The sequence below is a fragment of the Musca vetustissima genome, unplaced genomic scaffold (genome assembly GCF_032173495.1).
Source record: "Musca vetustissima isolate MV318-11 ecotype Yass unplaced genomic scaffold, APGP_CSIRO_Mvet_v1 utg42163, whole genome shotgun sequence".
Lineage (NCBI taxonomy): Eukaryota > Metazoa > Arthropoda > Insecta > Diptera > Muscidae > Musca > Musca vetustissima.
This window is the reverse complement of record NW_026881825.1, coordinates 76,931-101,107: the sequence shown is the minus strand read 5'-3', so window position 1 is coordinate 101,107 and position 24,177 is coordinate 76,931. Positions and strand designations below refer to the sequence as shown.

Below are 24,177 nucleotides of genomic sequence, written 5' to 3'. Positions count from 1 at the left end.
CATTTTTTTTTTTTGAAATCATTAAAATTTCTTTAATAACTAATTTATATTTTGACCTTGGAAAAATCAAAATAAACAATTCTATTTTAGCTTGTTAGGCTTCGAACCCCTCACGAAAATTAATCCCCCATCCAAGGAACTAAATTTTATAGATGCGTGGTTAACTGTCGCGGTTATATATAAATGCGCTCTTCTTTTATTTTCAATTCTTTCAGGAGCAGAATTATAAAAAATCTTAATTTTGAGTTTGATTAATTCAATTACACACATGAAAAAATATTCATGTGACCTGAAAAAAATTGAAAATAATTTTTGCTTCAAAAAACAAAAAAAAAAAAAAAATCAAATTGAGACTTGTTCAGTTTTTTGGCCCTAACGGGGGTAATAAACAACAAATTGATCGTTTTTTTGCGTAGCTAACTTATCAACACAAAATCACAAGTAGCCACTTATTTGAATCATGAAGAAGAAGACGGCGACGACGAAGACACGCTACATGCTTATCTATCTTTATACGCCCCAAATTCAAAATGTATGCGAAAATTCATGTTTCTTTTTTATTCAACAATTATGAAGGTCTATGTGCAGAAAAATTGCGTAAAATACATACACATGTACATATGTAAATATATTTAGAATTTTGTGCCAATTTCGTGTGTGCCAAGAAAAAAACTGCAAACGAAGACACACGACGATGATCATCTTTTGAAAATATTAATAATTGCTTTACATACAATGTTACATATTTAGGGCAACAGGGATAAAAAGCGCCACGGGCTAACGCAGCAGCCACTCCACTGGGAAACCTAGTGTCCATTGATTTCATTCTGACTGTCTGAGAAGTGGAAGAGATTGGAACATTAAGAAGAAGGGATGCTTCTCATGATTAAAAATAAATTTTAATTCCGTTGGAAGTTGGTTTGATCTGTTTCGAAGAAGAACGATACGCATGGGAGTCTAATGCAAACGATTTTCGATCTATGTTATGCAATCAGGTTTTTTTTTACCATCTACCATTACATTTATTACAGTCGAAAGTTCCTTGCTACATCCCGTTTTTCAGTAAAGTCTTTATCTGTGGATGACTTTCTAGTCGGCAACTTCATTAATTTATAGGCCACATGGCTATTGTTATGAGCTCTACGCCTTCAATCTGAAGATCTATAAACAGTTCATCCGATTTATTAATTGATAGAATCATTGCCTACATAACCCCCTATGCTTTCCTGTAATATTCACCACCTGAACAACATATGGGGTGTGAATGGAAAAGACTGAAGGGCTTCACTAAGAATACACAATTCCTGGAAGACTAATCTCAAAATGTGTCTACTAACTTTTTTCATTGTAAAGAAGATTATGTCCAAATTTTTCAATCTGAGTGTCAGTAGATAAAAAATCCTTGCGGACCAAATATCCCGAACGAATGTTATACCCTCTTTCGAATCATGATGTTAAGTGTATTTCCTACAAGTGGTTGTGGCACTTAACCAAATCTTTCCTATAAGATGATCTAGATTTCTATAAAAAAATCGATTTGCTATAGAATAATCATGTCTTCTATAAAATAACAAGAGAACCTACTGGTCTACAACAAGATCAACATCCGCTGAACACCTTCTGTAAGAAAACCTCCATCTTCTATACAATTGTTGTCTGGTCATCAACACGAATATTTACTACAGATTAATCCGGGTTTTTTAAGAAGATCTGCCAATTTTCTAGCAGAAAAATTTACTCGGGATCCTTTGAGGGCTCAAGCACAGACCTTATGTCAATTTCCTACCTATGGACACTTGGTGGTGGCAACCTAACCGAACATTTCCTATAAGAAAATCTAGATTTCTAAAAAAAATAAATAAATAAAAATAGCTTTGCTATAGTCTTCGATAAAATAAAATGGTGGGACCAAAGAACCAGCTCGTCTAAAATAAGATCAACTTCCGTTGTTTTTAAAAGAGACCTTCAAGTCTTCTATAAGAAAACCTTCATCTTCTATACACATGTGTGGTCTTCAATAAGAAGATATACTACAGATTCATCTGGATGTTTGAGAAGATCTGCTGGTCTTCTGCGATTTATAATAGTAAACCATTGAATAGTGTCCGATTTTTAAGATAGATCTACTGGACTTCTTTTAGAGAACCTCTGATCATATATTGAAGGTCCTGCAAAAACAGCAAATTCTAATATTTTTTATGAGATCTCCAAGCCGTCTGTAAAAACATCCTATTCAATAAAAAAATTCTAACCACCAACAAGAAGGTCTTTTACAGATTAAACAGTTAAAAAAATATTTGCTGAGCTTCAATAAGAGAACTTGATAGACTAACATTAGAAGGTCTTCTATAGATTTAACAGTTAAAAAAATATTTGCTGGGCTTCCCTAAGAGTACTCGATAGACTAACATTAGAAGATCGATCGGTCTCTTGAGGGAGAGCTGGAAGAATTTTTTAAGAAAACCTGCCGATGAGCCTGCCCACATACCACCATAGAAGATTCCTGTTATATTATAAGATAACTTCATAGTCTACTATTAGAAGAGCGTTTGGGCTTTTAAGGGAGACCTATAGATTTTCTTTAAGAAGACACACTGTGCTTCTTTAGGAGGACCTACAATAAGAGTCACTCCTGGTATTTTTATGGAGACCGACCTCAAAGTATTCTGTTGGAAAACCTCCTCTTCCATACAATTGTCTGGTCATTTATTAAGAGATCTATAGGCCCATCTGGTTTTCTAGAAGAAGACTAAGAAGCTATAAAAGCTACCGGTCTTTTATGGAGACCCACCCCCAATCTCTGTTAAAAAAATATATTATTTTTATTTAATTCAAACCTAATTTAAGAAATTTCAACAAGTTTTTTAAGAAGACCTGCTGGTCTCTTCTATGAGATCCTGCCGATACAGGAATCTTAAAATGTCTTTACTGGAATCCCTACTGTTCTATGTTAAGAAAAATTAACTGTAAGAACAACATTTCTATACGAAGATATTGTGGTTTTCTATAAAAAGGCCATCTGGTAAGAATACCTTCTGATCCTATATAAGAATGCTAACGGGATTTACATAAGAAGTTTAAGAATATCTACTACTGATTTCTTTTCAAGAGATTTATTGATCCTTCCATAATAAGTCCAACAGCTCTTCTATAAGAAGTCCAATTCATAATCTATAAGAATACCTCTGGTATCCTATAAAATGTAGTTTAGAGTTGCTTCGCATGGCCGAAATGCCGAATTTGGTTTTCTCCGATGAGAAAACATTCGTTGTCCAGCAGTTTATAAACAAACAAAATGATCCTGTTTACTTGCCAAAGAGGTCAGCTGAAAATGTGCACCATGGTGATGGTGTGGGCCGCCATATCAGCCGATGGTCGCTCTCCGCTCGTATTAATAGACCGTGGCATCAGAATAAATGTCGAATATTATTGCGAAAATAATCTGGAGGGTGTATTAAAGCTTTGAGCACGCAAACATATTGTCCAACAGGACTCAGCTCGCGCCACCCAAGAATGTGTCGATCAACTCAAGCAAGCGCTTCGCCGGGAATGGGCCAAAATACCGCAGAGCAAAATTCGGGCAACGTGTGACGGTTTCATTGGCCGTAATTCTTGCCGAAGGCCATAATTCTTGCCGAAGGCCATAATTCTTGCCGAAGGTGACCAATTCGAACAAATCAAAACTTATTCTAAAATTTAATGCTATTTCCGACATTTTTTGCATTCATTCAATAAAATTAAAAAAATGTAAAAATATTGACGTTGGATTTTGTTGCAATTTTTTATCTCACCCTGTATATTCTACCTCATATTAGAATTTGTTGTCCCCAAAAATTAAATTTCTCCATCTAAGCTTCATAGAAACTTTTGCAAAATTAGAACTTTATTTTTTTTGAAAGCTAACTGTAACGAAATTAAAACAAACTCAAAATGAAGCATAACACTTTGAAATTTTCCATGGTGTATAATGACAATAATACCGCTGTTCATGTGTTTTTGGTTAATGAAATGTACCTGGCCCTACGGTCATCTATGTAGGTTTGCCTCTACTGCTGCTGGTCTTTTTTTCATTGTTTTTGTGGTAATTTGTAAACGTATATTTTTCAAATTTTCTCTTTACATAAAAAACGTACATCTAGTGGGGTATTTTGTCAAAGCGCGCGTGTGTGTACCACTCTGGTGTTTAGAAAACCAAAAAAAAAAAACACGGACGCATAAAAGTCCGAAAAAACAACTTCACATATAATTATTATGATTGGTTTTACTTTCTTTAACGACGTCGACGACGACGATGTTGAACCCAAACTGCGCTACACAAATTGGTTTCTTGGCCATCATTGCACAAAGGCATACACGTACTCACACACGGCTCTCACACGCATTAAATTGCTTGCTAGCCACAAACAACTTTGGACAATTGAATAATGACCCAACATTGGTTGGTCGAACCGGTCGATATGACTAACAGTTTTTATTATTTTTTTTTTTTTGTTAAATTTAAATTTGACGTGTGTATTTGGTTGATTGATACGCATCGGGTTTCGTGGCCTGAAGAAGAGGTTATTGAGCCTTTCTTATGCCGATGGACAAACTTGTTCTGAAAATAATGAAAATCTCTATTGGGGAAAACATTCCTGTTTGGCTCTGCAATAAGCCAAATCGGAATTTTTATAGAAGATCTGTTGGCACGACTTCTTTTAGAGAACTTTTGGTCTTTTATAGGAGGTTGTGCAATAAGAACAAATTTTAATATTTTTAAGGAGAGCTCCAAGTCTTTTGTAAAAAAAATATATTCAATAAAAATGTCTAACCACCGATAAGGTCTTCTTAATCAGTTAAAAAAATATTTGCTGGGCTTTTATAAGAGAATTTGATAGACAAACATTAGAAGAGAGCCCTGTCTTCTGTGGGAGATCTGCAATTTTTTTAGAAGACCTGCAGGTATTTTGTCAGAGAACTTGCTGGTCTTCTATCGTAGAACATCTGCTTTTATTTTGTAATAGAACTTCGTAGCTTTTGGTCTTTCAAGGAAAACGTACAAGACTTCTTTAAGAAGATCTACCCTGCTTCTATAGGATGATCTACAATATGAATCGCTCCTGGTCTTTTTATGGAAACCTCTAAGTCATCTGTAAGAAAACCTCATCTTCAATACAACATTCTGGTCATCATTACAAAATCTTCTATAGAATAATCTGGTTTTCTAGAAGAAGATCTACTGTTCTTCTATAAGTGAGAAGACAATCGACGACACCAGCGGTATTCTTAAAGATTGGGTCGCTTAAAATACCGGTAACAAACTAGAAAAGTTACCGGTCTTATATGGGGACCCTTTCTCGGTTTCAAAAAATTGAATTTTGGTTTTAATTTAATTAGAACCTACTCTAATTCAAGATTGGGTCGCTTAAAAGACTGGTAAGAAACTAGAAAAGCTATCGGTTCATATATGGGGACGCTTTTCTCGATTTCAAAAAATTTAATTTGTGTTTTTATTTAATTCGAATCTACACTAATTCAAGAATGCCCCTTTAAAATTTCAAGAGAAAATCTCAACAACTCTTCAAGATATAGCCGATTTATTGTGTCAACATCAAGCGACGACAGAAGTGCTTCTCAAACTTTAAACGCATTTTTTTTCAAAACAGTGTTTTTACTAATGACGGAATGGCACGATAAATCAAAAACTAATCATCGAATCCGCTCCAAATTTTATTCTGTACATACATCGGCCAAGATTTTCCCTATTTTCTAATTTCTTAGGCCCACCATTTTGTTAATTTTTGTGCGATGTTAATAATCCTATTTCAAACTACAGCCAAATATGTACTCTTTCGAATTCCGTTGGAATTTTTTGATTCGAACGTTTCAGTGATCGGAAATTTCTCAAATCTTCAATATAATGCACGTTCCTTTGGTAACCGTTCGAAAGCGAGTCTGTCGTTAAGAAGGCCTGCTTGTCTCTTTAATGAGATCCTGCCGTTCTATGAATCTCAAATTGTCTTTTTTTAAAAATCCCTACTCTTAAATGTTAAGAATGGAAGAACAACTTGTCTTCTATACGAAGATATTGTGATTTTCTATAAAAAAAAAATACCATATGGTAAGAAGACCTCCTGTCTTCTATAAGAATGTTAACGGAATTCCATCCATAAGAAGTTAAAGAATATCTACTACTTATCTCTTCTGAACAGAGTTATTGGCCCTTCCATAATAAGTCCAATTGCTCATCTATAAGAAGTCCAACTGATAATATATAAGAATACCTCTTATATCCTATAAAAAATTATTTGCCTGTTTAGAGAAGTCCTATTGATCTTCTAAAAGAAGATCTTTGGGTATTCTAAAAGAAGTCTACGTGTTGGTCATCATTTAGGTGACCGGATTTTCCGTTCTGAAATGTTAATTAGATCTTCATTGGGAAAATCTTTTTGACTTCTACCATAAGACATTTTGGTATTTTATGAAGTCCGAGTTCTTTTATAGGACAAAATTCCTCATCTGACGAAAAACAAGTAAAAATGTCGTTGTATTCGACCTGAACAAACTTTTGGTGAATGGTATATCATTATTCAGTCTTTATAATCACTATTATATCCATCACTCTACTGATTCCTCTGTAAATCTCAGATCGGCTTCTAAATGAGAAGCACATTTCCTTTCTCTTTAACGATGATTCTCTGGACCTTATCACTTAGCTGCATTTATCATTTCCCCTGCCAGGGCATAACCTAATTTTCCCTACATCAAAATAATTTTATAACAATTTTCATCTGAACCTCTTCATTTTTGATGTTGTGTTTGTGAAAACCCCTTTTTCAGATTTTTTGTTTTAACTATAAAAACTCGAAATCTTTAGCAAAACCCTCCATCGATATACCCAATTGAAATGAGAGATTGTATGTTTGTCTACTGATTATATCCTCCAGCTCATCCACACTCTGATTCTTCGGTCCCAGTGCAGTTAAAAGGGTCTTCTCAACACTACGATACCAAAGGATCCAATTGGAATTGCCTTATTTTCAATCGATCTAATGATTATATAGGCTTTATATATGGCAACTTATTAGGTCCACCTCTCATCTAATTACTCTGTACTGGTAGATCGACTTCTTTATGAGAAGAATATTATCTTATTCCCTATGGTGGATAATTCTCTGGACATTTTCACTTATCTGAATTTATCATTTCCGGGTATAACTCAATTTTCCCTACCTTCAAAACAAAAATTTCCAATAATTTTCATCTGAACCTCTTTAATTTGTGACTGTCAAAAACAACAACACAATTTTTTAGCGACGAAAATTATTTTTTTTTGTTATTGTTTACAATAGCAAACAATCTCACTAAAATTTACGATACTGCATTCATCAACAACTTATACGCATACACAAATATATACTTCATTACAAATTACAAAATATACATACAAACATGCATATTTTTATAACGTAATTGTTGTTTTTTTTTTGTCGATGAAGTTTTAAATTTTATTTGTTTTTTTTTTTATTCAAACAAAAAGAGGAAACACATTGGACGCGTTCGTCATTTTGTTTTACAAAAAACAATCCAACCAGGCAGGCTTTATATATACATACACACACTTTTTTTATCGAAACAAAATTTATGTACATACTAATATACATATCGGCTGTGAACGTGCGATTGACTAAAACCCTATGACACGATCAAATGTCTTGAAGTCGTGCATTAACAGCAGCAACAACAGCAATAAAAATAACTGAAATAGAAAATCGTCAATGACCAAACGACGTTGTTTTCAATTACCGTGCTGTGCCGTGCACAACCTAACAACCCAAAACGACAGCCAGCCAGTGTTTATTGAGGTGACTGATTAGTGTTAATTTTTTTTATGCCTCATCATTGCTATCATCATCATTACTACCACACGATTTATGCCCCGGCCAAAATATTATGTGGCTGACAGTGGTTTTGGAAGATGAGAAATGGTCAGGAGTGCGGCGAAAAACCATCAAACTTTTTTTTAATTGATATAATCCAATTTTTGTTGGACACGTTTTGTGAAATCAGATTTTGAAAATCAAATAAAATAAATACAAAATGTCGGACCATAACATTAGAAAAAATGCGAATATTAATAATTTTTGGTAGGGAGATTTTTTAGCATATACAACTACAAAATACCAAATTACAGCGAATTCGGTAGAAAACCGTGTTCAAGAACATCAAAATACCGAAAATTGGGGTGTACCCTTATATGGGGCTACCCGAAAAAATTACCTATATTTTTAATTTTTAGAGGAGAGATTTGCTGCCCAAACAGAACTCAAATTACAGACAATTCTGTTGAAAAATACGCTCAAAAAACCACCAAAAAACTGAAAACTTCGGGTTACCCTTATATGGGGGCTACCCGAAAATGGAACTATATTTATAATTTTTAGTGGAGAAACATGGTACCAAATAAGAACCCAATGTACAAAATTTCAGAGAATTCGGTTGTGAAATGAAATGCGCTCAAAAACCCCCAAAATACTGAAAATTAGGGGAATTTCCAAAAAAAAAAAACTACTTATATTTTTTAGTTGGAAAACTTGGTACCCAATTAGAACCCAATGTACCAAATTTCAGCGAATACAGTGGAAAAAGAGCCCCTGAAGAACCCCAAAAATCCCGAAAATTGGGAGTACCTTTATATGGGGCTATGTCTAAATGTGGACCGATTAACCCGTTATCGAATTTGACCTGCATGCATAAAAAAGACAACTCTATGCAAGATGTTGGCGGTCTATCTCAATTCGTTTAGAGGCTAGAGTAATTACTAAATCTAAAATCTAAATCGTCACAGAATTTTAAGCTGATTTATGATTATTTCGATGAGTTACAAACGGAAAATCAAAATAAATATACCCTCCCTACTATAGTGGGTATAAATAGCATTAAATCGTTGGTTTTTGTATTATGTGTATAAAACTATGGCATCCCGTATCAAATTTGAAATATAGCGGATTTTGTTGAAAAACCCAAAAACACCGAATAATGAAGGTTCTAGCCTGAAATTTAAGGGGACCCCCTCCATTCTCGGGGTCAAAATTTTTGTTGATATAATTCGAATCTACACTGGTTAAAGAATGTCTCTACAAAATTTCAAGTGAAAATCTCAAGAACTCTTGAAGATATAGCCGATTTATTGTGTCAGCATCAAGTGACGGCTGAAGGGCTTCTCAAACTTTAAACGCGTTTTTCTCTAAACGATAACTCAAAAACTAATAATCCAGTCGGTTCCAAATTTTGCAACGTTTCTCTGGGAGTGTAAAGCTCTCGTAAGAACTAGGATAAAGTCAATCGGTGAAGATCTTCCTTAATTTTTAACTTGGTTTTTGGTAAAAAATCGGCGATTTTCCAAAAATATTTTTCCAAAGGTCCGCCATTTTGTTAATTTTAGAGCCAAGTCAATAATCCTAGTTCATACGAGAGCCAGACATGTACTCTTTCTAACACCGTTGGAATTTTCGGATTCCGATGTTCCAGTGAGGAGTTATTATGCCCGCCATAAAAAAATATGGACTTTTCTTTAGTTACAAAAAACAACAACAAAACAATAACAAAATTTTTTTGTAAATTATTTTTCTTCTCTTTTAAATCTTCAATTATATATGTGCAAAGTTACAAACCTTAACAAGCATTTGTATTCATTTACCAGCCCATTGAAAATCTTGAAAACTTAAAATCGAGGGGGGGGGGGGAGGTTCCCTTAAATCAATTTCGATAGAAAGTAGGCAATTCGATTGAAAAACGCCCTCAAAATTCCGCAAACATGGAAATTGGTGTGCTACCGTAATGTATCACTTTTGGTAGGAAGATTTGCTACTTTGCTATTAACCCAAAATATCAAATTACAGCCTATTTGACTGAATGCGGGACTTTTATTTTCCACTTTTATCACCATCATGCTGCTATGTTAGTAAAAGTCAAATTTATTTTTTAATTAGAATTCCACATGTAATTTTTAACGACTTCTTTTATATTATCGGCAATAACTCTCAGGTTTATAAACGGCGCAAAATTCTGGACAGACAACATATCATATCTATAACCATTAAAATATCCTCTGGCACTAGCATAGGAATTCACAATTTTGGGAAAAAATCATATTTATGAGTTGTAAATACCACATTTTTAATGATTATCTTCAAATTAATAATTCGTTTATTCAATCTGTTTAAATGAACGTAATTCCATTTTAATATTTTCACGCATGCCAATTTTCGCTCATAGACTATCAATAGGATTTTCTTCCTTAGATGTACACTTCATGAAGCCTTTCTTATAAGAGCATTCTTCCAATAAGATAGTTTCTTTCAAAATTACACCCCATTTTCTTTATACATACTCCAGATTAATTTCTTTTTTTTGTAAGTGTCCAATAAATCTTTATTTTAATAAATTTCTCAAAATCCGAATTTCCCCCTGAAAACTAATTGTTTCGTTAAACCCTACATTTTTTTGTATTCAAACAGCCAATTATCAAATCACTTGGATGATTGTAAGGTGGTGTGCTATCATAACATTTTCTTTCTGGCTATTTGGTTTCATATTTCCATTTTGTTTTTGTGTGGCGATTTTATATAGTATATCTATCCCTTAGCTTTGTGTGTTGAGGCACTATAATAAAAATAATGCTTTCTCATTACAGCTTGTTAAAAAATTCCCTTTACGACGCTTACAACTCACATAATTGTGTGGCTTGATGGTCTCACATACATACATTTGGCTAACAAGCCACCTAACCAACAGCCTAGCTGTCTGTCAAATGAGACAGGTCATAATGGATAATAGCCTGGTCATTGGGGTTTTCTTTGCTTTTCAAAGCCCCATTTTGACAACACCAACAAATAAATGCATCAACAGGTCGGCTGGTTGGTCAGTCTTTTGTGCCATAGTTTTCCCTTTCACATTTTTTTGTAGAGATTTAAAAGTGTTTTTTAATGATAGGAGGTTGTTTCGTTTTCCTTGTTTTCAAATTTGTTCCGATTATGCATTTTGGCTTATTAAATGCTGCCTGGATTGTAATTAGTAACACTTATTATAATGGGAGGTTTTTAATCTTGTTGTGTGGACTGTTGTGTTTTTGTCGTTGCATACTTTTAGGCTGATAAAACTTTGAATGTATATGTCTGAAAAAACTTAATTTTAAAGGAATTTATACCTTATTTGAAAGTTGTATAGTAAAGATTGTTCATTCAAATTTGTAAATGGTGTTAGCATGAAATTTCGAACTTAAAAATTTTGAAAAGATCTTTGAAATAAAGTCGAAAACGTTTAGAAAGTCCCAGCTTCTAACGACAAATGCTGGATATATCCAAAAGTTCCAATATTGCCGGTCCCTTGACCTTTGTTATAAGTGATTATTCAGACAATTGCAATTACTTCTGACCACTCAGAATAAACGAAAAGGAATGCACAGCATTTACACTGGATCCTGGGCACCCTATTTCATTCCTATTATGTCTTGGAACCTGATAAAGATTTCACCAAAGATTATCCCAGTAACGTAAAGCTCAAAGATCAATACACTGCAAATAACGTATGACCTAAAATCAAAGAATTTCCTCGCTTTGGATATATAAAATTTCCATAGCTCTTACCATGAATTTCTATGTATGAATGCAGAGTGGGTTTGATGTTATTTCCATGTATTTTATATCATCCCCATTTTATGTTCCTAGATTCAATTATAATGTTTTCTGGAAAATCCGTATATCTGTTCCATTGTTCTTGGATTGTAGATTAGCCTATTTCCATACATTCACTGCTGCTGTTTTGTTTGACCATTTAATCGTATAAAAAATAAAATAAAGTAGCGGCTTATTTATAATCCAATTGATTACAATATACACATGTACATTCAAAAAACATACCTTTGTACCCACCATTTGATTTGATTAAATAAACGAGACCACCTAACATAAGGTAATCTTATCAATGGCAATGCTCAATAGAAAAGAGAAATCATACTATATTGATGATACTGAAAATAAACCTTTTAAAATAACAACAATTCGAAATACACTAGATTTATATACATTTATATTTTTTTGGATGTAAAAAAAGAGAATAAAAGAAAATTACAATAATGGAATTCTTATACCACAGGTCAACTATAAAAACATTTAACCATAACAATACACATACAAAAATAATGATTTCCTTAAATTTTACAAATTATTTTCCTTCGAAATTTCGTTTCGCTTTCCGCTTACAATTTGGCGGATGTATCTTTAAGATCAACATAGGCACCGGTAATGGCATCCTTGCCAGTCTCAACAACAATGGTACGGAAATGAATACGTTTGCCTTCCTTCCACATATCAACCTTCAATGTTTGACCAGGTACAACAGGGCCAGCAAAACGGGCCTTAACAGCCTTGAACAGTGCAGAATTGTTGTCGGCATACTTGGCCAAGACAGCGCGTACAGAGAAACCCAAAGTGCAGAGACCATGCAAAATGGGAACCTTGAAACCGGAGACCACAGCAAAGTTGGGATCAATGTGCAAGGGGTTCAAATCACCAGACATACGGTAGAGAGCAGCCTGGTCTTCGTTGGTCTTATATTGGAGGGAGGCATCAGGAGCACGATTGGGGTTGGCAACAATTGGTACAACACCTTGGATGGGATTCTTTTTGCCACCAAATTTACCAGCTCCAACAACAAAAATGGAACTTTGGTTCTTAACCAAAAGGCGACCATTTTCATCGTAGCTATCACAGTTGGTTACAACCACAGCACCGGAACCCTTGTCCATAACATCGAAAACTTTGCCGGTTGTGGTCAATTTGCCATTGGTTGGGATGTCATCACAGATTTCCAAATATTGTTCACCGTGCAAAATGTTGGTAAGATCGGCTTTACCTTCAGGCAAGGCAGTAGATACCAAACTGCTGGTCATGCTCAACAAAAGACCGGGCAGAACAAAGAATGTGGGAAGGGCACTGAAATCGGGATCATTTTCGTACAAGAATCTCATGTCGTTGCTGTTCTTGGTGGTGGCACCCACACCCAAAGCATAGACAATTAAATCCTTCGAACCGAATTGGAAGGTATCTTCGAAGTCGCTTACACCACCTTCTTTGAGTTTTTCCAAAACTTCCAACAGATTACCAGAAGCTTCACCAATGGTATTGCAGTGTTTGGCTTGGCTCATATCAGTCACCTTGCCCCAGGCTTTTTGTACGGCTTCAAGGCTAATGGTGGTTTGTTCAATGGATGTGCGGAGTACGGTACCCTTGCCGCGGACAGTGTGAACTTTGGTGGCCCAACCGGCAGCACTTTCAATGTAGGCACCTATGATTAAAACAAAATACGATTAGACAGGTGTTTTAAACCTATCATTGAGACAACTTGCTTACCATTATCTTCACACGATTCATGACACATATAGACAACAACGGGAGCAATCAAATTGGGTTTCAATTCATTGAACAGCATATCGGGCAAAATACCCTCAGTCATACGACTGGCAGCAGTGGGAATAATCACATTGCAGTGAATGTTGTTCTTGGCACCTTCAATGGCGACGGTATTGGCCAAACCAACCAAACCCATTTTGGCAGCCGAGTAATTGGCCTGGCCAAAGTTACCGTACATGCCAGAGTTGGAGGAGGTCATAACAATGCGACCATAGTTGTTTTTCTTCATGTAGGGCCAGGCAGCTTGGGTAACCTTGAAACTACCCTTCAAGTGGACATCATTTACCAAATTCCAATCCTGTTCAGAGATTTTGGCAAAACTGCGATCACGCAAAATACCAGCATTGTTGATGATGATGTCAACACGACCGTAGGCCTTGATGGCAGTCTCGACAACTTTGTCACCATCCACAACAGAGTTATAGTCGGCCACAGCTTCACCACCCTTGGCTTTGATTTCATTGACCACAACATCGGCGGCACGAGTGGAAGCACCCTCACCATTGTGAGCGCCACCCAAATCGTTGACTACAACTTTGGCACCACGAGAAGCCAAAAGCATGGCATATTCACGACCCAAACCGGCACCGGCACCAGTAACAATAGCAACGCGTCCATCAAAACGTAGTTCGGCCATTTTAATTTCTACTGGATTTTAGTTTCCCTCTTTGCTCAGCGACAGTCAAAGCAAAACTGAAATGAAATTTTAAAACAAAAGTGAATGTTAATAATATTCCATTTCAATATACTATCAAAGTTCAACTTTGTTGTTATAAGGTGATTGTGTTTATCTTCGTCTGGATAGAAGTTGCACTTTTTGATAACAAAGTGTTTGTGTAGTGGTTGTAGTGGAGAGAGAATTTCTTAGAGCGCAATGACTTGACCATTTTGTTTATTAATAAGAAATTGTAGAGAAATGTATAAATTATCTCATCTAGATAAACAATGGAAAGATTGTAGAGTTCTTTTTGTTTAAAGATAAGGATTTTGTTTAAAAAATTGTGGGTACAAATCTCTCAAAGAAAGAGAGAGTATTATTATTATATCTGGAATAGTGTTGAAATTTTTGTTTTATATATCTAAAATGGATTTTTCAGTAAAATTGCCATGTTAGTCATTGAAAGAAACTTTGTCATCCTACTAAAATTTTATGGAAATATTCATTTCAATATTTGGATCTGAAAAACGTATTTCTTTTGGTAGAAAGTGTGTTACTAAAAAGCGATACTATAACACCAGTAGTGTGTGAATTGTATTAAAATTTTTTCAATTCTCCCAAATATGTGGTTAGGTTAAAGTACACATAATTTATTCTTTCGGGTTCTATGATATTTTTTTTTTAAACAAATAATAACTTTGCAATAACAACATAATTAAAATAGATTAACCATTTTAAATTTAGCTTATCAATTGATAAAGTAACTCTTCAAGTGTATACATACGCAAAGCCCCCAGCAATAATAGGCCTGCATATAAAATGAGCATTTTATAAATATTTTACGAATCTAGGATATAATTTTATTTCTTTGAATTTAAAGTATACGATAAAAACAATGTTGCTCGTAAAATTTCTCAAATGTTAGCCAACATTTATAAATTGTTTTCTCTTTGATTTGTTCAACCATAATTTCTTCGACATTTTGGAGAGGGGCCTCAGAAGACCGCTGCACGATAATTAAGAATATATGAATTGGGAACCAGATCAGGGATTAGTAATTATTTTTACGATTGAAAACTGTATGTGGAGCGTTTCACAATCTCTCCTGTGTATAACGAGACATTTAAGAAATCAAATCCTATTTTATACGAAAATAAAGCTACATATTTTATGGAAAACATCGGTTTGTCGTAAAGTTTTGTTTTAAGCGGGAGACAGAACATTATTTTAATTTGCCTTTAAATGATCCTCTATGTCACCAAAGCATTATTTTTCCTTCCTTTCACACATCTTCTTAAGTTGGGCTCAATTGATTGTTAAATTAGAGTAAAATAGTAGTATACGATAATTGTCAGCTTAACGTCCAATAACCATCCAATATAATTTGCTTAAGTCTTATAAATCTTAAGACTGAAAAAAAGAATGGAACCTTATCCGTTCTTCTGAAAAAGCTTTGAGCCTTTGAAAACCGTAGTTCGGATTCTCGACCGTCTACTCCATATATTCCAATTCAATAAATAGGTCACCATCCCGCACGGGAACAACAGGTAGTCAGAAGATTCCCTTATATCAGCAATTCTTGACTTTGATCTCCATAGCAATCAAGGACTCCCGCTGATAATATTCTGTAGGAATTAGTCTTATCAATGATAGCTACTCTTTGGTGACATTTTTGAATTCTCCACATTATGTTTTGGTTTTCGCTTTGATGGTTCCTGCCAAAACTAGTCACTTTAAACGACTTTCGTCTACCTAGCCTAAGACTTTCTAATCACTGCCGATGCATACGGTGCATAAGATTGAACTATTTGCATTAACGATGACTTCTTTGCAGCAGGGGTGTTATTCTTGGCATCTTCAATGGCGACGATATTGGCCAAACTAAGGAAAGCCATTTTGAGAGCCGAGTAATTGGCCTGACCAAAGTTACCATACATGCCAGAGTTGGAGCAGGTCATAATATTGCAACCATAGTTGTTTTTCTTCATGTAGGGCCACACAGCTTGGGTATTCTTGAAACTTTCCTTCATGTGGACATCATGTACCAAATTCCATTTTTTTCAAAGATTTTGGCAAGACTGCGATTACGATCACCACCTTCTCAAGGGGGTAGTCACGTACGTTCTTCCTCAATTATTTTAGGTGTTTCCTTATCAAACGTAATTCTTTTGCTCTTGGTTGGTATATCTTTGCCAATATCAGATTTTCCTCCGTACGATATACCGTGCTGTCCAGTACCTTTTTTGGATTTGTTACCTATTACTTTAACATCGCTTAAGAACTTCAAATTTGGCGTTATTTTGAGAGCCTCTTTTGAACCTCTTGAACCGTTAAATTATTCGACTTCGTTAGAGCGTACCTATATTATGGACACTATTTAATTGATCAAGTAGTTTTATCTAATATCTATTTTTGGGAATTAATTCACCAGAACATGTTTTGCCCTTTTTCTACTCAAAATATTTAAATATTTCATTACTCTGTAGTCCATACACATTTCCTACACTCTGAACTCAACAAATCGTTAAAATACGCTTGAATGTTGGTGTGTGTGTGTGTACGTTTGAGGGGCAATAAACATTACAAACTGAACTTTGCTCTGCGAGTGAAAATAAAATGTACTAGTCAATCTTTTGTTCCCAAAGCGGCTAGAGATAGTTTCACTATCAGTTGTTACATACCAAAAGAAAAATGAATTTTTTATAAATACATTTCTTTAATAATATAAAATCTATATGCAAATTTTACACACCCATTTTCTGCAAATGGAATAGCTTTTTATTTCGTTAACAAAAACGTAGCACCTCATATGGCCAGCGTTTTTGACTTTGGTCGTCAGAGCTTACCAAGTTTGTTGTTTGGAATAGAAATCTGAAAATTTAATCAAAATCGGCTTTTATTCTATCTTTAGATCACACTTTTTAGCGATAATAATTCGGCTTTCTTTAATTATTACTTTTTTTTAATAATAAATATGTATATTTGTTTAATTGCTGTTGATTTTGCAATAACTTTGACCAACTGGAAAACGACAACGTCTACTACGAAGAGATAACAGCCAACAACAAGTAGAAAAACATGAACTCTGCTGCCGCCCGACTAGGTGCAACTCAAAGTACGATGACAGAAACACGAAAACGAATAGAAAAACATGGAACAAAAAATAAACGAAAACAGATGAGTCTTCTCAAATGCTTCTTTTTTTGTAAGCAAAAGAGAAAAAGTGGCATTCAAACTGAATTGATATACAAAATTGTGTAGTCAAAAGGAATGAATAACAGCTGTTGTAACAAAGAGATATATAAATGAATTTTATTAAATTAATACAAGTTTTTGTATAAAAGGCAATGCAAACAAATTGGAACATTTATTTGTATTGTTGTTATTATTATATTCAGAAAAATAATTATTTTTAAAGTTCAATTACATATGACCACGATTAATCATGTGTTATCGTTGCTTACCAATGTGTTGTTATCGCTCAATTGGTTCGTGTATTGGATAAATGCAGTTGTCTAGAGTCTGCGCTGAAACGTCGGCTATTTTTCGATAATTTTTATTAAATTTCAATTTTAGCAGATACAGTACTGCAAGTCAAATACAGTAAACAAATTCATACAGTACTATTATAGTTTAAGATACAGTCCGAATAAATATGTTAGGTTAATAGCTGGGGACCACAATGGAAATGACCTGTAATAATTCCTACAGTCATCTTTAACTCTTCCCTACCTACAGTAAAGTTTGACCGAACCAAATTATATGAGTTGGAAATTTAAAAATATTTATATTTGAATATGACCCAAGAGGAATGTACAAAATTGAGCTTTTCCTTGCTCGAATAGAATATCGAATATGCTATTACTAAGACATTCAATATGCCGGAAAGAGGACCGGACCTTTTATATGGTGTCATAACAGGAATCTATGTTGAATATTTTCTGATAACGATGATTGAACAACAAAAGGACGGAACCTTTATATGGGGGTTATGTCAAAATATGTGCATTTATTGAACATTTTCTACAGAATACAAAAAAGGAGTGATTCCGAGAATGGAGAAGCTTCTCAACAATGACTGTTGTTGTATTCACCAAGGTAGAAATGGTCCCCATAATCTGTCGATGCAATTCCTAATCTTGGATTCTTGTTTAACTGAATTTCACTCTATGGACACCACTGGACGGCGACTATCGAACTGACTCCTCTAAATCAAGGTGAGTCATAAGAGATGATGAGAAAGAACGCAACCCTTGGCGAGGATGGAAATCCCACCTCCATGGCAGACAATGAAACTACTAGAATTCCGAGGCAAATCACCGTGTTGTGGATATTGGTGCTGTTAACTTGACAAGAAACCTCCAAACGAATCAATGCCAAAGAAATCTCTGACAAAGAGATCTACAGGAGAGCGGTTAATTTCTACAACAGAGACTCGATAACGTGTAAGGTATTCCTTCTGACTAAGAGAAACCTCAAATGCATTCGGAAGTTCTCTAGGAACTATTCGAATTAACGGACAGTGGGAGAGGGCAAATTGTTGGAGGATCCTGCCAGGAGCGGTAATGCAGAGGCGAAAGCCAAACCCGCCGTCTTGAAGTAAGAATTCCAGAAAGCGCCACCGAGGCCTAGCGACACTGTTGCTCAACCAGGGGCTCCTGAAGACCTGCGAGGGTTTATAGCCGGAATCTTCGGTTTGGCCAGGTCATCATGTACAAAGGGGTCAAGTTTATTAACTGCAGAACTAAGGAGTCCTCGGACTTCCGCAAAGAAACAATTTATAACATAGACCCCTTGGCGAAGGTATTAAGCTGACTGCCGTCGCGGTCCACGAGATATCGAGGGACATGGTAAACATATGCTGTTTTTGTTTTTAATTAGAACTGTAGAATAGAACTGCCAAATTACTGTTTAATTGTGAAACATTTTCAAAATTGAACCTTGTTTTGTATATGCCACTATTTGGTCAGATTTTTGTTATTTAGAATATTTCAATTTCGTCCTCTCATAGTATATACCATTATGCTTTGCGAAATATGCATTTTTTTATTCATCAAATTCAATTTCTTTCAATATAACCTAACCTCAATTTCTTATCTCATTTCTTTCATTTCAGATTATGGGATGTTCGCAATCAAAATAGTTGCATGAAAATCTATCGTGGTCATATTTCACATGTTAACTCAGTGAAATTTTCACCAGATGGCCTATGGATAGCATCTGCCGGTACGGAGGGTTCCGTCATTATATGGGACATCAGGAAAAGTAAACAAATTATGGAATTTTGTGATAAACCAGCTGGTGCTGCAATCACATGTATACAATTTCATCCATTTGAATTTTTGCTGGCTGTGGGTCGTGTCGATGGTACCGTTAGTATTTATGATTTGGAGACACAGCTGTGTGTTACCCGGACAGATGCTACCAGTTTGTTTTATGGTCATCCCATTAAGTGTATAACATTTAGGTGGGTGGTGTAATTGGCTATTGAAAATAGTTAACTAAATATTTGTTGGTCTCTCATTTCAGTGATAATGGCGAATGCTTGTTTGTTGGCACCGCGGCAGCTATATCGATTATTGGCTGGGAACCAGATCGTGAATTTGATCACATACAATCCGCCTGGACGGCATTGGGTGATATGAAAATTGTTAATAGAAGATTGGTAAGTTTCAACATTTGATTTCTTTATTCTATTGATTTCATTTTTGTTTTTTTTTTATTTTCAGATTTGTGGCTCCTTTGAACAGGAATATGTCAGCATTGATGCCCTTAGTGTCAATCGTGTATTCCCGTTTTATAATCCATCCAATAATACAGCACCTGCCTTTAGTCATAATTCCACAACACGTAAAAGTTTTTCACGTGGCAATCAAAAGTTACGTCTTTCGATTGGTGGACCCAAACAGTCACGTCTGGTCGAAGAGAATGAAGACAATCGTAGTCCCAGTTTAGATGGTCACTCTTCACCGAACCTCAGCCTAGAGTTGGTCGATGAAAATCCCCTCGATAGCGCCATGCTTCCGCCCATGCTACCAAATCCAAATACCCATCCGCTAAACAATGGTCATGCCAATTTCTCGGTGAATAGTAATTTTACAGATTTTGAAAATAGTTTCACCTCAACAATGGGTGTTGGTGGGGGTGGTGTTGGCGGCAGCAGTAGTGTTAGCATAAATGTACCAATGAAAAAGTTAACATCATCACCATATCATTACCCGTCCATTGCCTCAAGTACTGCCTACAGTAGTTTGGGTGTTTTAAATTATGATGGTGGTCCGTCGTCGCTGAAAATGCCCGGAGAGCGGGGTGATTACTATAGTAAATATGATAATTTCACAGATCCTTTCAATCAGGATAGTGAAATAAATTTCAATGAAAGTTTCCCGCCTGTTATCAACAATTACGATAATACCGAAATGGTTGAAGATTTTCCCATAAATCAAGGCTCAACTATACCGCCATCTGTAGCAGCAGCAACCACAAATAATTCATCGTCGTCATCGTCCTCATCATCGGCCACGTTGAATGGTGCAACAAATGGAGCCAGCAATTCGGTGAGTTCCACAACAAATTCAACACATTTTGTCCACCCACCAGCCAAAACGGCCAAACCAACTACAACAACAACCAAAACAACATCACACATTACAAAACGTACAGCACAAGTGTCGAGTGGTGGGGGTATTAAAACCAGTGCATCGTCGACATTTCAACAGCGCAACAAATTGTCGCAAGTGTCCTCGGTTAGCACAACAGAACTGCACAAAATGGATGATAATATGCTGATCAAGAAATCGGCATCGTCACACATTGTTGTAAATAAGAGCAAGGCACATGTGAATAAAGAGAATGCACGCAATAAAAATATCACAGTGCAAATAATAACAAAGCCACCGACACGTTCACGAACATCGTTGGAATTGAGATCACCACAGAAAGCGGGTGGTGGAGGAGGAGGTGGTCCAGCACAACGTCAAACACAAGTGAGTTAAATGAGTTTAATTTTTTGTTGCTGTCTGTTTTTTTAATTTGGGTATTGGGAAAGGAGTGATATATATATATATATATATATATATATCAAATCTATAGAATAGAAGTGGAATGTAATGACAAGTTTGGAATTGAAGAATTCTTTGGCGGTTTATAAAGTTTTGTTTTCTTCATTTGTATATTATTCATTATCATTTGTTGTTTGTGATATCACGGTATAGGTATATCCATTTAATCGTCAATAAGTATTTTACTCTATTATTACTATAATACAAAATTAGAAAGGCAGGAGATGGCGGTATCCAGATGCAAATGGTGACACTAAATTAGCGAGGACACCAATCATTGTAAAAATGTCAATGATGTGTTGTTTCTAGGCAATGATAGATGGCAGCCTCATCACATAGGACAGTCTAAAGCAGACCAATCATCTACATAGCTGGAATAAAAGATGGAATAATATGGTGATGATTTATGGAAACCTATTCCTTCAAGAGGAATAACAGAAAAATGAAACCCATAGCCCTTAAATTGGCAAGGCAACATCACGAACTTCTCATCGATTATAGATTTGTTTCTAATGACGTGATGAATGTTCCTTGCGGCATGTTGAATGTTGAGAAACTGATGCTGATTATAACATCGACACCTTACCATTGCAAGGAATTAGTAATTAAGCGCAAAACTTGTTGAGGTTACCATTAACTGATGTTGTTGTGGTGGCTACTTTCTGACCCTCAGTTTAAAACGAAAGTATTCCATCTGAGATATGGAACGATAGTATTATGACAGACAAAAAAAGACATTGTAATTAAAGCGTCATCTTCTAGTCAGCAGATGCCGTCAGGTATTTGATCCAAGCTTGGGTTTTCCAAAATCAAAGATATGTCGACAATTTCCCAAATTTATTAATCTTAAATGGATTCCTTCGGATTCGGAAAACCTAATCTCACTAGGAAGGCATATTGAATAGGTCAAAGATTAGTCGACAAAAATTCAAATTCAGTAAGTGAGAACGAATTTCTTTGGATTGGGAAGCACCTAAAGGTCGTAAGGAATTATGGAAGTGGTCATTAGATAATTCGTACTATACACCTCTCACCTCGCATACTGCAGCAAACATGCGTTCTCGCCCATAACATAGCGACTTCAATGAAGATAAGATCGACGAAGGTACAGCAATCTGCAGCAAAGATGAAACCGTTACTGTAGATAGTACAAAATTCTGTCTAATTTAAATCGGCAGAGAGAAAGTCGGATTAAATGGGTCTTCTCAGAAATCTTCGAAGTTAATTTTAAGCTCGTTGGAGCAACTACTCGGCTGCTTGTCCTAGATGAACAACGATTGTCCATCGTTGTCAAGAGTGGTCCTGACGGGCGCATGATTGAAAGTTATTGGTTGCTACTCGATAGTCATCTAAAAATCATCTTTGAGATCAACAACACCATCAACAACTACGAATTGTTAGGTTTACAAGAAGAATAATGAGTCTGACAAATTACTTATTAAGGCATCTGGGACCTATTAGCCGTATCTATTAATGAGGTCCCGCCTCATTTTCGGTATTTTGAAGATTTTAGATGCAGTTTCTAAGCGAAGTGAGTGTAATGTGCGATTTAGGTCTATGTATAAAGGTCCCTCCCATTTTGACATATCTCCCCTCCGAGATATGGGACCGAGTAGTCGCACCTATTGATGATATGCCGTGCGGAATAGCCTTTGTATGCTTACGAACTCCTTTTTGAACTGAAACAGATTAAGAGGTTGATAAAAAAGCAGAACATGAAACTTAACATGGGTAGCAAGCTGATACCCTTTCGAATAACGGGGGACTGTTTTTAAATGCGCCAAAGACAACGCGGAAGACTAATTTAGAAGACTGCCAAGAGCGCTCGTGTATGTGGATTGTGTCATTACAAAGTTAACAAAGAAAAAAAAAATAATAATAATATGTATATATAAAGCTCGGAATGGGCCCGGTTCGTACCCCAGCGGAGGGAGACACAATTCTTTTCAATTTGTAAAACAAGGCTTACATCTTCGTCCAAATAAAATGCATCCGAAGTCTCCCTGGAACACTAAATAAGTAAGCACCCAAACCACTGCCCACAGTTCAGTAAGGCATCGTTTCTAGGGAATGATAGATGCCAGCCCTATCTATCATCCAAGACAGGCTACAACAGGCCAAGCTGAAAAATACGAACTTGTTCACATCTACAAAAATGTTGCCCAAATCGATTTAGTTTCAAATTTTCTTCATTACATTCCACTTGTATGGAAAAAATCTGCAAACTATTTACGAAAATCAAAATTTTTGCAATTTTTCTTCTACCATTCTATTATTTTTTATGTGTAGTATACTATATATATATTTAAGCTACGAATGATGATTTATTTTTACATTTTTATGTTAGTTGAATTCCACTCAATAATTTGGGTTTATGGTATGGTATTTGTGTGTGTATTTGCTAAATATTCTATTTTTTGCTTTTCTCTTTTTTTCTTTACATATCTTACAGCGCATTTCTAGTTACACCATGGATAGTACTAGTAATGGCTCGGCAAATGTGTGTACCCATTTTTTTGTATATTCCCCATAAATTAACATTAACAAACTGTTTGCTGTCTTTTGTATCCCTCTAGCTGATAATCCCCTTTTTGAATAGCCAGTTGTGTTTTTGTAGTGCATGTTGTTGTTGTTATTATTTGTTGTAGTTTTTTTGCTATTCAATTTGGGTGATTAATTGGTTTATGGCTTTACTGTTTTATTTAAATTACATTGTTTTTCACACATGTTTTGGAATTATGATTTTGCAGATACCCATTAGTTATCGGCCCGATCCATCACTGATGACCCATTCGGGGTTCGGTAGTCAAAAAAGCTTTAATAATCGCATGGACGATGTACCAGAAATTGAAATGCTCTCAGCAACACATGAACAAGTTTATCAGGAGTTAAGCAATCGTAATGCCACACTGCAGATTATAAGAAATTCAACAAGGTAAGATGAGTAATGGAGACACAGAGAGAGAGAGAGCGAGAGAGGGATTGATATACTAAAATTGAAATAATT

At 35.5% G+C, this 24,177-nt stretch overlaps 2 protein-coding genes across 2 annotated transcripts in view; one reads left to right on the top strand and one right to left on the bottom strand.

Moving 5' to 3' along the window:
- LOC133327827 (katanin p80 WD40 repeat-containing subunit B1) overlaps window positions 1-24,177 on the top strand; it is a 60,630-nt gene that overhangs the window by 32,972 nt on the left and 3,481 nt on the right. The window contains exons 4-10 of the mRNA XM_061536364.1: window positions 19,226-19,576; window positions 19,639-19,774; window positions 19,839-20,258; window positions 20,304-20,640; window positions 20,710-21,095; window positions 23,623-23,670; window positions 23,921-24,105. Of these exons, the coding sequence (XP_061392348.1) occupies window positions 19,226-19,576; window positions 19,639-19,774; window positions 19,839-20,258; window positions 20,304-20,640; window positions 20,710-21,095; window positions 23,623-23,670; window positions 23,921-24,105 (1,863 nt within the window). The remainder of the gene's footprint in view (window positions 1-19,225; window positions 19,577-19,638; window positions 19,775-19,838; window positions 20,259-20,303; window positions 20,641-20,709; window positions 21,096-23,622; window positions 23,671-23,920; window positions 24,106-24,177) is intronic.
- On the bottom strand, window positions 12,213-14,088 carry LOC133327848 (peroxisomal multifunctional enzyme type 2). Its single transcript, XM_061536386.1, has 2 exons — window positions 13,392-14,088; window positions 12,213-13,326 (listed from the first exon to the last, which is right to left on the bottom strand). The coding sequence occupies exons 1-2, from the start codon at window positions 14,086-14,088 to the stop codon at window positions 12,239-12,241; spliced, it is 1,785 nt and encodes a 594-aa protein (XP_061392370.1). The 3' UTR covers window positions 12,213-12,238.